At 38.9% G+C, this 14,444-nt stretch overlaps 1 protein-coding gene across 4 annotated transcripts in view; it reads left to right on the top strand.

The window, feature by feature from the left end:
- Nucleotides 1–3,302, top strand: part of nocta (nocturnin a) — a 29,400-nt gene extending 26,098 nt beyond the window's left edge. For 3 of the 4 annotated variants that reach the window (XM_057850739.1, XM_057850741.1, XM_057850742.1), the window contains one exon: nucleotides 1,395–3,302. In XM_057850739.1, the coding sequence (XP_057706722.1) occupies nucleotides 1,395–2,248 (854 nt within the window). In that variant the 3' untranslated portion in view covers nucleotides 2,249–3,302. The remainder of the gene's footprint in view (nucleotides 1–1,394) is intronic. The other variant, XM_057850738.1, reaches the window with a different exon arrangement.
- The last annotated feature ends 11,142 nt before the right edge of the window (nucleotides 3,303–14,444 follow it).

Genomic DNA, 14,444 nt, shown 5'->3' with positions numbered 1-14,444 from the left:
CGCCACTATAAATAGTATCATTTATTACTATTATAAGTACGCCTCTGCCTCACATTGTATCCTTTATTCTATTAGAAAAAAAATAACAGATCAATTTATAAAGTATAACTTTATTAACAATGTTTTGTTTGTAACAGAAAAGACTTAACACGCATCAATTTGCCTGAATTAAAAAAAAAAAAAAAAAAAAAAAAAGTCACATCCAAACTGTAAAAATACACTCAAGGTCCATTTTTGACCATTTGATACTGAAAAATAAAATCAGTAAATACTAACAAATTCAAATTGATTAGAAACATTAACTCATGAGGACAATATGCCAAAAAATTTGACCGAAAAAAACAAAACTGAATAGAAGAAGAAAAAAAAAGTTTCTTTGGACAGAAGGACAGTTTTTATTTTCGCTGCTCGCTGCTCCCAGTATCACCTGCAGTTTGCAATGATGTGGGGTTTTATTGCACTGAGCATGCTAACAGTGCTCACTGGTTTACTGAGATAACACTGACTAAGCGGGACGATTGTTGGCAATATTCGGCACGTTTTTGCTGAAAAACAAGCAAGCAGCTTATCAATGAGATTGGGGTCTAATGTCTTTAAGTGGCATCTTAATTGATTTGGCTTTCGGCTGTCCGCTATAATCATTTTTAGACACAGTAAACAGTGGTCTTTCCTCGTCTACCACTGACGATCCTAAGCCGAAAGTGGCACTTTTCGGGCGGACACGTGAGAACCGGAGAAGACAGTGGGTCGCTGCGTGAGACAGCTTTCGAAAACGGCGCACAGTTCATTCATGAGTCTCTTCCGTGTGCTCTTGCTTACTTCAAAAATTCTGCACGCACTTTGAAAATGAGAGCGCCACTGCCACCCACTGAGTGGATGTGCAAGTACACTTTATTCTAGTACGGCAAAAAAAAAAAATAAATAAATAAAAATAAATTAAAAAGCATGTTTCCCGAGGTCACACACGCCACCCCTGGCATCGCTCTGCGCCCCCCTGGGGGGGCGCACCCCACTATTTGAGAAGTACTGCATTCATGAGTCTCTTCCATGTGCTCTTGCTTACTTCAAAAATACTGCACGCACTTTGAAAATGAGAGCGCCACTGCCACCCACTGAGTGGATGTGCAAGTACACTTTATTCTAGTACGGTAAAAAAAATAAAAAATAAATAAATTAAAAAGCATGTTTCCCGAGGTCACACGCGCCACCCCTGGCATCGCTCTGCGCCCCCCTGGGGGGGCCCGCCCCACTATTTGAGAAGTACTGGACTAAGAGGACCAGGGTACAGTTGGAGAGCTACACTTGCAAATGACTTGTTGAAAAGGTTTAACATTCACGGTACACCAAATTTCAACTGGGCAACGGCATGAATATTCTTTTCTCTTGTTTTACAGCACTCGGTGAAGGGAAGGATGGATTTATTCGGTGTCCTCTCGAGGCCCTCAACTGGAAGGAAAGGAAGTACTTGATCCTGGAGGAGATCCTCACCTATCGTCCTGACATTGTTTGTCTTCAGGAAGTTGACCATTACTACGACACTTTCCAGCCCATCATGGCTAGCCTCGGTTACCATGGTAGCTTCTTGGCAAAACCCTGGTCTCCTTGTCTAGATGTCGAGAAAAACAACGGTCCGGATGGTTGCGCGTTGTTCTACCGCCACTCACGCTTCTCCCTACAGACTAGCATATGTTTGCGGCTATCGGCAATGATGATACCCACCAACCAGGTAGCCATTGTGCAGATACTGAACTGCCGGTTGACGGGTCAACAACTTTGTGTGGCTGTCACACATCTGAAGGCCAGAAGTGGATGGGAGAAGCTGAGGAGCGCGCAAGGCGCTGACCTGCTGCAACGCTTGCGAAGCATCACTTCTAGGCGCGGCGAAGGCAGCCACGAGCAGTCAGCGAGGACCAATCCACTTGTGGTGTGCGGAGATTTTAACGCAGACCCTTCCGAGGATGTTTACCGCCGCTTTAGATCCTCGCCGCTCGGTTTGGACTCCGCTTACAAGCTGCTGAGCACTGACGGACAGACGGAGCCGCCTTACACAACCTGGAAGATCCGTCCGACTGGAGAGAGCTGCAGCACGCTCGACTATATCTGGTATACCCGTGATGCCTTGAGAGTGGATTGCCTGCTAGACATTCCTACTGAAGAGCAGATAGGTCCAGATCGACTGCCTTCATTTCACTACCCCTCGGACCATTTATCACTGCTTTGTGACGTCAGCTTTAGGGCAGAACCTTAACATAGGCTGGCGATTTTGCCTAAAATTAGAATCTTTTTCGATTTTCAATCTAAAGTCAATTTTGTTTTGCATGTTTTATAACCTTAAATTCATGTTGAAAATGCCCTAAATGTCTTTTTTTTTTCAAGTTATTTTGTTAGTTATTTATGCAGATCTCTGTAAATAGCTCGATTCTATGAATTATGTCGCAGTTTGGTTCGAATTTAAATATGTAATATTTCAAGTTAAATTTCACTCTGCTTCGCCATTGTATGTGTTGATTTATCAGTGGCAAATGTGTATATTGGCATAAACTAACACAAATGGTCTGTTTACTGTTAGGCCATTCATTTTTCTTCTGAAAAACGAGCCTATTATTTATTTTTGTTTCATGTGTGTCAACTAGAAAAACGGGAATCCATGTTTTTCTATTTCCTCATTCATAATTGGTAGTAGAAAAACTGTAACCAAGCTATTTTCCTTTGTTCCATTATGAGTTCCTCAGCGGTTACTTTACTTCCATCCTGAATTATAGTGGAAAACTTCTGTCTGGAATAAATTCTCTTGCCTCACCTCATTTCCTCATTTCCCTTAATCTAAACAAATGTCAAAGATCTTCACAAGTCCACAGTTGACAATTACAACATTAGAACCTCCAAAATGGCATGTTTTAAGTCAGTTCTTTGCACCAACGGCAAAATATGCAGTTTTTTGCAAATGCATCACGAAATAGCACGTCAGTACGTACTGACTCAATTGTTATGATACTATTCTAATTATGAAAGGATATACAGTGAAAAAAACTGTTCCGTCTTTAACGTTCTCTTATTTTGTCATTAATGGCTTCATTTGCTTATGTAAATTGTGAGTCATGAAATTGTTCATATCCAGCAGCCATGACTGTGACTTACCCCAGAAATGCAACATTAACAGCCAGGCATCACATTTTCACACAACACCGTTTTGATACAAAATAACAACAAAACTACGATAAATTTTATGATGTGATTGATTATTCTCTGCACTTGTGATTCCACCCAATTGCTAATACAAACCTTGTATACACACAAGGTTCAATAAACCCTGCAAAGAGCCACATGAAAATTAACAGTAAATGGATTGAACAACAATATGGAACTAGAAAAAGGAGAGTAATGGTATGAAAGAGGGATCAGGAAGGAAGCCCCATCCAAACGTACATGCACTTTTTGTAACAGCATGGTTGCAAAGACACCCTCCTCCCGCAGGAAGTGCAATCCAACTGTGGCAACACCTGAACGAGACGTTGACACCCGGGGTCAAACTTAGATCGACACGGCCTCCATCTTCAAATCGCTAAAAGTCAATGGCGTACCGTACAAATGCTATTTTTAGACCGTACTTCACCATCGTAACGCGGAAGTGGGACATTATAGCAGACCCGGCTGCAGAAAGAAATTACAGAGGGGGCATTACATTTTGGGGGGGGGCGGGGCACACTTCTTCAACGTAAATTTAGCCTCTACAGTGGCGTTATTACCTGTACATACTACATCAGTGCACTGAAATATTTTCTGTCACTGAAGTCACAAGTGGTAGTTCATCGTAAAATCTACGACAAACAAAAACATACCTGTCAACCCGAGGCCGTTGGCAATCTTACAAATAGTGACGTATACCCTTACAAATTGGTGACTAATCTTACGTTGTATATAGCGTGCAATATCAAACAAAAATAAAACTCAATTTTTAAAATAATATGAATTTATTGGTAATATTGTAACATTGATTGTTCTTTGATTGCACCAGGTTATATCTTCAGATACATCATGATTACTAAAATTTAACAGTCACTTTTGTTATAATTGTATGTAGCACTTTTGGCAATTTCTATCATGTCTTGATGGCTGCACTTCATGGCACTTCAGCTCGCAATTCAGTTTGACTTGAAGGTAGTTCGTTAGTGTGTCCAATTATAAATTAAAAAGGGAAAATTTCTTTTGCTAACTCTAAGAGGTGATCAGCAATAGTTGCAGGCAAATTGTGTTCGGCAACAAATTGGCAGAATGAAATCTCCGCTTTCGTCACTTTTCATTGTGCAGACTTCATCTTTATGAACAGTGTTGTTAATCTTACTTTTAAAAAGTAATGAGTTACAAATTACTTCTCTCAAAAAGTAATTGAGTTAGTAACTCAGTTACCTGAAGGTAAGAGTAATTAGTTCCTTGGCAAAGTAAGTGGTGTTACCTTTCTTGTTTTGTTTTTCATTTAAAAAAACAAACAAACAAAAACATTAACCTTTGCAATGTTTGGAAATCGTTTAATGTTGTGAATCAACTTAAAATTGTTAAAATTACTACCGTTTTTGCATTAGTTCCCTTCTGTCTACTTTTGACATATTAAAGTTTTAAAGCTGTTTTATCATTTAAAGATAGTCAAGATTTTGCCGATTTAGGAGTATTTTAGATAAAAAGTTACTTATGTTTGCTAGGAAGGTTCTCTACAATAGAGCCTTTCTGAGAAGTCTACTGCTTCAAAATGGCGGCTGGTTATTAACGCCGCCGTCTGTCATTTCGTATTTAGTTCTATAAGCATTTGATATCTAGGCGTAGATTGTAGACTGTTGGCTACAGTCAGGAAATATTGGAGCCACCTAGCCTAGCATCGCGTTTGCTACAGCGTCACAACACTTTTCACTCTCAGTGTCTCGGACTTTTCTCGCGTGATTCAACCAACGTAGTAACGCATCGTAAAGCACATTGTCTCGTTGCCAAAACGGTGACAAAATCCGAACGGAGAAAAAAAAAAACGTAATGCACGAAAAACGTACAGATTTTTAACGAACGACATACACATTTAAAAATCAGTGCGCACTTGTACAAATTACGCCGAAACCGTACAACTTGACAGGTTTGCGAAAAACAATGATGCATTTCTGTGTGCATTTATTCAACTAAAGTGCTTCAGCGTAAACATAACATATGCACTGACTAACATGAGCACTCAATGGCCGGCTAGTAGTGTTGTATCGGTCGCGAACGATTCGGTCTTTTTGAACGAATTGTTTGGGTGAACGAGACCGAACTAATCACCATCTGCACTGATTCGTTCTATGAAGTTGGTGGCGCTTGTTCGCTGCGTGGGAGGGCGTTGAGCAAGCGGCAGCGTCTTCTGACATCGCACACGACCAATCAGACGCCAGCCTCATCGCAGGCAGGGGAGGGAGCGGAAACAGAATCAAGGCGTCTGTCACTCATTTCCACGTGTGGCCAATAAGCAGCCAGCGTGCAGGCAGGGGGAACTTCCCGTTCAGTGATTCGGTCCTCCGGTGCCTGACCTAGCTTGCTGCTAACTTGACTTTCCACAATGACTATGCGGTGAACGAGTCATAAAATGAAAGGAAATGACTTTGTCACATATTTGTTAACGTGGAGCCTATCAAATGCTGCTCAAACAGACAAAACACCACACAAATCTAGCGAGCATGGTTTAGTGTACTACTTTTCTCAACAGACTCGGGACTACCTATGACTGACAACATACTATCAAATTTGCAGTAGTTAAAACACGGGTAGCTAAAAATAAATAAATAAAAAAACACGGGTAGCTACGAGGCAAGCAAAAGTGAGCTGCGGTCGCGTGACGGCACTCACGGCAGTGAAGGGGGCAGAGAACTGTCACTATATGGAGGCTTCATGGCAGCGTTATTTACCTCATATGCGCACAGAAAAAATATTTAGTATGATCACCATAATACTGATTTGCAATGAAACTGTATATACATGTCAATTTTTTCCGACCGTTTTATTTATTTTTTTTTTCGTGTCAGCGTGTCGGGTGTTGATTTGACAAATTATGTCCATCCGTCCATCATGTGCTACTCAAAAACAACGCACGCGGACACGGGAGATGTCGCAATATGGCTACATTTTTCTTAACAGACTAATGAGAGTAGAAAGGCAACATCGTAAAGAGCAAACAATTATTTCTCGTCAGCATTTGACAATCTCAGATGGGGGGGCGACAGGGGAGCTGACCGGATTATTTTATTTGTTAATACCAGTGCAAAAATTCAATACGATCATCTTAATACTGATTTGCAATTAAACTGTCGAATATCAAAATGTAGTATTGTTTTTATTTCAGAGCAGCACATTTGACAACTAGCTATTTACACTTCAGTTTTAACAATAGTGACTTAAAATAATAGTGATGAGCATAAAAACAAAAATACAACAGAGCGAGAGGTAAATATGATGTGTTGGTCGTTCCATATTTAGAAATTAAACTTTCGATTTATTTTTATTTTCGTGACAGCAAGCATGCTGCGTTGGCTGGTAGTATATGTGATCAAGATCATGCTAAAGAAAGTCCGTGTGCCCCCGACCCCAAACCCCCACTCCCCCCACAAAAGGAAAATGTTTAACCGGGTCCTAAATCGAAATGCAAGCACGAGCCATGACTTTGAGCCCATAGAACTAGGACAGACGACGCGAAAGTTCTCCCTCGCTTTTGCAGCAGCAGGAGGGAGACGAAGCTGTCTGTGAAAGCAGAATGATACCGCCTGTCACTCATTTCTGAAACTACGACGAGTGGTGCCTGTGTGCAAGAGAGGGAGGGACCAAGCAATGTCACTTCCCGTTCAGTTATACTGCGAAGCGGTCTTTGGTGATTCGTTCGGCAACGTCACTTCCCGTTCAGTAACCGAACGATTCGTTTGGGCGGGGTGGGAGATGAGGGGGGCGAACGATTCATTGAACGATTTGTTTGAACGAATCTTTTTACTGAACGAACCGGAATGGATTCGTTTACTCAAGTGAACGACAGATCCCGTCACTACCGGCTAGTGGCTACTTGGCCCGCCCCCCTTATCTGTGATTGGCTAGAAATTGCCTTCAGTCGCTGCTCCGATTGGTTGAATTGAATGACGACAGATCAAGATAGGATGAGTAGAGGCAGGGCCTAGTAGAAGGTTCATCCTATCCGTGTGTGTGGGTGTTTTTTTGTGGAAGATTTAAAAAAAAAAAAAAAATTACACAAAACAGTCTAATCGAGCTAGGGCGGGCACAGCAGTCTCTCAGGGAGGGCAATTTTATTTTTCGAATGATTTTTTTCTTTGATTGAATTTTTTTTTTTTTTTTTTTGATTGAAGCAACTTTTTTGGGGATTAAATGATTTAGACACAAATGTCCTACCCATAATATGGCCCAAACACAAAACGGATTGCTTCAATCAAAGAAAACTTTTTCAATGAAAATTTAAGTGTTTGAATGCAAATTTTTCAATCTGAAATATTTTTTCGCATTCAAAAAAAAATTCCATGATTGATTTTTTTTCTTTTTTTTGATTGAAGTGATTTTTCTTTTTGACAAAATATATATTTTTAAAGCAACTTATTTTTTGATTGAATAATGACAAAAATGTCCTAGCCAAAATGTGACCCAAACACAAATGGACATTACTCCAATCAAAAAAGTTGCTTCAATCAAAAAGAAAAAAAAAATTTTTTTTTTTGCATTTTGCATTTTTTTTAGTTTAAGTTTCAATTTTATTTTTGCATTCAAATAATTTTTTTTTTTTTTTTTTTTTTTTTTTTATCGAAGCGACAATTTTTTGGGTTGAAAATATATATTTTCATTGAACTTTTTTTTTTTTTTTAAGCAACTTTTTTTGGATTGAATAATAGACACAAATCTACCTCCATATGGCTCCGCCCAGGGATACAATTTTTGACAAGGGTAACTACAATGGCACGACACCGGATGGCATTTCATAATCAATGGATGACGATCTTGGCAAAAAGTATTGCCTAAGTAGCCGGATTTAGAATTCCCCTCAAGAATGATGGGAAACAAAAAACGCTCATTATCAACTTATTATTATAAATATTCTTGTAAGTTAATTTTATTGCTGACACTGCGTTTTGGGGTTATCAACATGTTGTGCCCCTCCTGCCCCAAAAGTCAAACTCCGCCTATGCTTGTCTTCACTGATGCAAAAGCATCTATTGCACTTTCATATGACAGTTGTTTTGGAAGGTGCACTTCTTTCCTGGACTTGGTGCTGATGTGGATAAATTCGCTGTAAAAGATGGCCCAGGATGTACAGAGGTAGAAAGAAAATATTTCAGAGGAGCATCTACAAAGAGAAGAAAGTGGAATGTTACATTATATTAGTCAAATAGCTGTTGATTGTGAAACCAGCATGACATAACCATAATAGTGCCTAAATTCTTGCAGCCTACTGTACCTGTCTATTGGATCCAGCCACTATCTTTGATAGGGCGTAGTTAAAAGAAAATAAATTCTTGAAGCACAGCAACTACACACGACTATCCAATAACAATGAATTAAATAATATATGATAGCAAAAAAATTAATAAATTGAATATGTTTTTACATGAATGTGATCGCCATTTTAATGAATTAATGACACATTTAATAACAAATGTTTGCATTTAAATCTGTGGCACTTTTAGTCCCCAATACCACAGAACTTAGAAATGATTAATTCCATATTTAATGGTGTATTTATTTAATTACCCTTGGCACTTTTAGGCAAGGGAAATTTATTTGAAAAGCACAATTTAACACAAGGTAAAAGTGGTTCACATCACATGAAAATAAGCAAGACAAATTTACACTCTCATACACTTTGTCCACATTTCTCTAAAATTGGAGGGGGAGTAAATTTAACTGTAACTAATCCACAGCTGGCTGATGCTGAAAATATTTCTAAAACAACAGCCTGGCTTATGATACAGTATAATTTTGCTTTAGCACAAAGTCATATAAACTCTATGTAAATAACCGCTACCTTGCAGTTGCGCTAAGTCTACGTGCTTATGCTGTTGAAAAAAATCATCACAACAAACGTCTGTTTTTCTTCACGTCTTTGCTGTCTTCTTTCTTTTTCTTCTGACCCGAAGGGCTTTTGTCTTTTCATGAAGTTGACTTGTCACCGTAACGTCACTCAATTGCGGAGGCTAAAAATAGCACCTTCAGGTAGCTCGCTGGTCTGCTGGGTGGTGAGACAAGGGTCCGTGGTGAAATTATCGCATCACAGGAAAAAGTGAAACGGGCAGAAGGCACACTGGAAAATTTTCATTATTATTTGAAGACTTATTATGAAAGGTTTTGTTGTTCTTTTGTTTTATTGTTTTGTATAAGCTCATAAAGATTCTAAGTGGTGGCAAGTGGTAAAATGGGGCCTAAAAGCTTTTAGTCAGTGTGCCCCCAGCTCTGGAACTCCCTACCCCCGATCTTCACAGCATATCTACCCTATCACTTTTCAAATCCAGACTGAAATCACACCTGTTCACTCTTTGTTACCCATCATATCCCCTAGCTCTGTTATATTTTTACTTTTTTTTATTGTGCTTTTAAGCTTTAATCCTTTTAATACCTTTTTATCGTACTGTGATTCCATGTCTTTTGTGAAGCGTTTTTTGTGTGGTTTGAAAAGCGCTCTAGAAATGAAATGTATTATTATTATTATTAAAAAAAATCCAGCCAGACCCGAGCCGGTCCGCGGGTATTAAAGCCCGACCCGGCCCGAGCCCGGTCAATTAACTTGATTTGCAGGCCCCAGCCTGAAAGCCCCCCGAAATTTTATCTTTTATTTGTAGGCTCCAGCCCGAAAAAAACCACAAAATTTTATATTTTATTTGTAGGCTCAGGCCCGAACCCCCAACCTCCCGAAATTTTTATTTTTATTTGTGAGGACTCAGGATGAGGATGAAAAGGATGGGATGCACCAGTCAGACCTGGACAGCACTGCTTGCTGCTTGGGAAAACGGACTGGTTGCGTTTTGTGTGATCACATTTGTGACGATGCCTGTGTCTTTTGTAACAAATTCTCAGTTGGTAGAAAAAAAACTTGTTTAAAAAGTCTGCATGCTCTTATGATCATTACAAATGCATTTAAACAATGAAATAACGCTGGAAAAGTTAGTTCAATATAAAGAGCTACGGTTTTGCGGACACACAAAGGGGAAGATTAAAAAAGATCACATTTGTAACAATGTCTGTGCGTAAAAGACTGCCTTTGGTAACGAATTCTCAGTTGGCAGGAAAAAAATCGCACGTTTTCTCAATGTTTAAATAGTCTACATATTTTTTATGATCATTTTAAATGCATTTACACTATTAAATAAGACCGGAAAAGTCTGTTAAATATAAATAAACAGATGCGGTTTTGCGGACACACAGAGGGGAAGGTTAAAAAGGGGGCATGGCACGCTCTGACTCTGCACCTATACCAATGGCGTAGGTTTGCATAGGGACGTTAGGAACATAACACTAGGAACTTTTCAGGATGCTCAAATTGTCCCCACCAATTTTTAGGCAACCTTATATGCATTATATAATGAGTTCAGTTATAGAGGTCATTTAGATTGTCTTCACATATTTTGTAAAGATAGAATTGACCCTACCATTATTAAGTGAATGACTTTCATATGTTCAGACTTACAATGACACCCCCCACCCTCTCAACGCACGTTTGACTGGCTGATGACTAGTTAAATTCCCTTGTTTTCAGTGTAAATCTAATAGAAATAAGTGAAATTATCTGCCAATGCTTCAAGTAAATTTTACTCGGATTTCTTGAAATAAGAAAAATAGCTATCTGAAAATAATCAACACTTATTTTAAGCAAAAAGTGAGTATATTTAACCTTTTAAAAAATGCTTTTTTTTGTCAGAAATGTTCTTAATTCAAAAGGTGATATTGTTCAAAACATTATTTGAAACAATTTTCCCCCTTGATTTTGGTGAAAAATGACCAACCTTTAGATGTATGGTCCTAATAAGAACAAATGGTAATTTTTACCTAAAGTAAATTTGATAATCTGACCCATTAATCTGTTAACTAGTCTTTAACACTGAAAACAAGATGGAAAAAATGATTCGAATAGATTTTTTTTTTTTTTAAATAATCAGAATAAAAAGTTATAGATCTGCAGTGTGAAAGTTAGCAGAAGTCAATAAAGATTTATTTTTGCATTGATCATTTAGCCTATCAATTAATTAGGTTCATATTGGTGAGAGATGTAGCCCTGACTCCCGTTCACCTAATCTGTTTGGTTTTATTAGTGTCCCGTCCCCAGCAAAAAGTGTACATGCAGGTTATGCTGTTATATCGTCCCCACCAATATTGAGACCAAACCTACGCCCTTGACCTATACTGTTTGCAATGACCATACAGCGCCTTCGCGTTTTTATCCAAATTATTTACTTATAACAACTATTTCTTAGTTTAAAATCCATAAATCTTTTGAGTGTACGTACATAAATATATATTTATTTTAAAAAGTTAGCAAGTGAGAACCCCGGCCCGGCCCGGCCCGGTCCGGTCCGGTCCGGCCCGAACGTAACATTTGGACATTTTAATTTCATTATGTTTCCAGTTTAATTTAGTTACTTCCCGCTTGCTATGTTTATAATTGCGATGTTTGTTTACCGCTTTGCGTTTTACTGCGAAGAGGGAGGAAGTGACGATCGACCCGCTATGATATCGTGCTGTGACCCTGGAATTTAAAAAAAAAAATTATTGACAAACAACAACAAACATTACAACATAAGTGGCATGGTACAATTTTAAAAAACTTTAGAAATAACAGACAAGCCTAGAACATAATCATGTACAAAATAACAAAAATTACAATCACATAAAAAAAAAGAGAAATGGAGGAAAGAAGATATATATATATATATATATATATATACATATACATATATACATAGATATATATATACACACACAAAATAAATAACAGTAAAAGAAAAAGACTCGGGTCTACTAGCCAAGTCCAGCTCCTCAACAATTTCACAGTTTTAAAGCATTTTCATATGTTTCAAAGAAGAAAAATAGTGACATAATTCTTTGTGAAAAATATTAAAATTAGGAATAGATTTGAAATATTTATTCTTATGTATGAAAAATTTCCCAAGAATTATACTTATATTGATAACCAGGTCGTGCGATGACTCTGACACAGAGATACCATATAAAATATTTTCTTTTGTGAAACTAGACAAATTTGCCAATTTAGGAAATAACCAGTCATACAAATCTTCCCAGAACGCAGTAACATATTTACAATAAAAAAATAAATGGTCAGTCGTTTCGATGTCTTCATTACACACTCAAAAAAACAAAAAGACCTTGGAATTTAAATCCCGGACATGACACTAGGACGCGAAATGTCCGCGTAATCTCCGTGTCACTCGACACGGGAAATTGTTTTCACACACAACTGCTACACGGGTTAATCCCGCGACATTCCCGCTGTTTCGGAGTATGTGAAAGGGGCTTTAGCCTTTGATTAAGACCCACCTAAACGGCTTGCCGTTCATCACAGAATCGACTACGTCACAAACAACAAGGCGCAAAGCACGCTGGGAAGCATTTCTTGCGTCCGCTAAACGTTGGCTGTTGTTGGCTGAAGCAATGAGTGGTTTCTTTGGCTTCAAAATGGCGTCGACGGCAGCCGGCAAGCAGGTGGCGAAGGTAAGAGCCCAAACGCAAAGAAAGGAGGACCGCGGCTGGCTTCCCTCCGGCAGGTGTAACAGGTGTTGGGCCGAAAAATAGCCGCCCAGCGTGAAATGTCCCCCCAGACTGGAACGCTTATTTATAACGACAACAGCGGCACAACACCGGCTGGCTAGCTGCGCTAATGCCAAGGCTAGCGCTAGCAAGCCGTGCATTCAGGCATGAAAATCTCTCACCTTTCGGCGAAATTCGCCGTTTTGAAGTCAAAAAGGGTGAACTATGTGAATTGCGTAGATCCGAGGAGAAATTGTTTTTGGGAGGGGCGGGGGGTCGGGAGATTTAACTTAATTATTATCATCATCATGTGATTAACTTAGTACGTAAACTGAGCAATTCAGAAATCGGTCCTTTTAAAAAGTGACACTTGGACAGTCAGCAAATCCTTCTAGATGCTTCGCTGACGAGAACCAATCATCGGCCCAAACTGGGTTCCATTATTCCAATCGCGCGCACTCTTTACGTGTACATGGAGTCTTTGGACAGCCTTTGGTTACATTGCAAAGCTGCGAAAACAAAAAGCAGGCCTTATCCACACCGGGGCAGACCAGAGTGCTGCATACACACATGCCTGTATTTGCCAGCAGATTGAATTTGGTGAGTAATGGTTTCAACTGTTTTCATATTTTGCGATATAATAAAGTTACTGCCATTCGTTGCAGCTTGCGTTGAACACTGCCAGAGCTAGCCAAATCTCCCGTAAAAAATAGCTCCCGTTAAATTGGCGTCAAGCTTGTGTATTTAGCGGTAATCTAAACAAAGAAACGCACCGTTGAGTCAAATTAAGCGGCATGCTCTCGGATGGACGGGGGCGCCTCGCATCGCTCCCGTCGTCCGCCTGAGACGCGTTATTTTATTTTCGGCTGGGACTTGAGCTGACGGCCGGTGTCGGCACAACACCGGCCCGACGAGTGTTGGGAATGATTCTTGCTTCTTAAAGGTTTTCAGAAATACCGTGATCCCTCATTTTTCGTGGTTAATGGGGGCCAGAACCCGCCGCAATAAGTGAAAACTGCAAAGCAGCGCCCCCCCCCCCCCCCCCCCCCCAATTTTTTTTGTGCGTGTTCAATGTATTTATTCAGATTTTACATTGGGTAAAAAGATACATATATAAGACATGTTTTTTCACCCCCCCCACCAAAGTATCATTTATAAATGGTTTTTAAGCACTTCAAAATGTAAGAATTATGATAAGTTTTAAACATGTTACTGCCCCACCGAATGATTTTTAAACAAGAATAAAATAGTAAGAAAATGATTGGCTTTATTAAATGCTTCATAGTGAGTCTACTCAAACCCTCTGAGGCTGCTCACTTTGTTAAACGATGATTGACACGTGCAAAATTTTTCTATGATTGTTTTTTTTGTTTTTTATTTAAGTGAGGGTTTTTTTTGTTTTGTTTGAAGCAACCTATTATTTGATTGAATAATAATAAAGACACAAATGTCCTAGCCAAAATGTGGCCCAAACGCAAAACAACATTACTTCAATGGAAAAAGTTGTCTCAATCAAGAAAAATAGGTTTCAAATGCTTTTTTGTCTCAAATTATTTTTTTGCAATCAAAAACAATTTTTTTAATTGAAGGGACTTTTTGGGATTAAAAATATATTTTGATTGAAGCGACTTTGTTTTTGATTGAAGCAACTTTTTTTTTTGATTGTATAATAAAGACACAAATCCACCTCC

This window comes from Corythoichthys intestinalis, chromosome 11, assembly GCF_030265065.1.
Source record: "Corythoichthys intestinalis isolate RoL2023-P3 chromosome 11, ASM3026506v1, whole genome shotgun sequence".
Taxonomy (NCBI): Eukaryota; Metazoa; Chordata; class Actinopteri; order Syngnathiformes; family Syngnathidae; genus Corythoichthys; species Corythoichthys intestinalis.
Note: the sequence above shows the minus strand (reverse complement) of the source record. Positions and strands in the feature narration are given on the sequence as shown.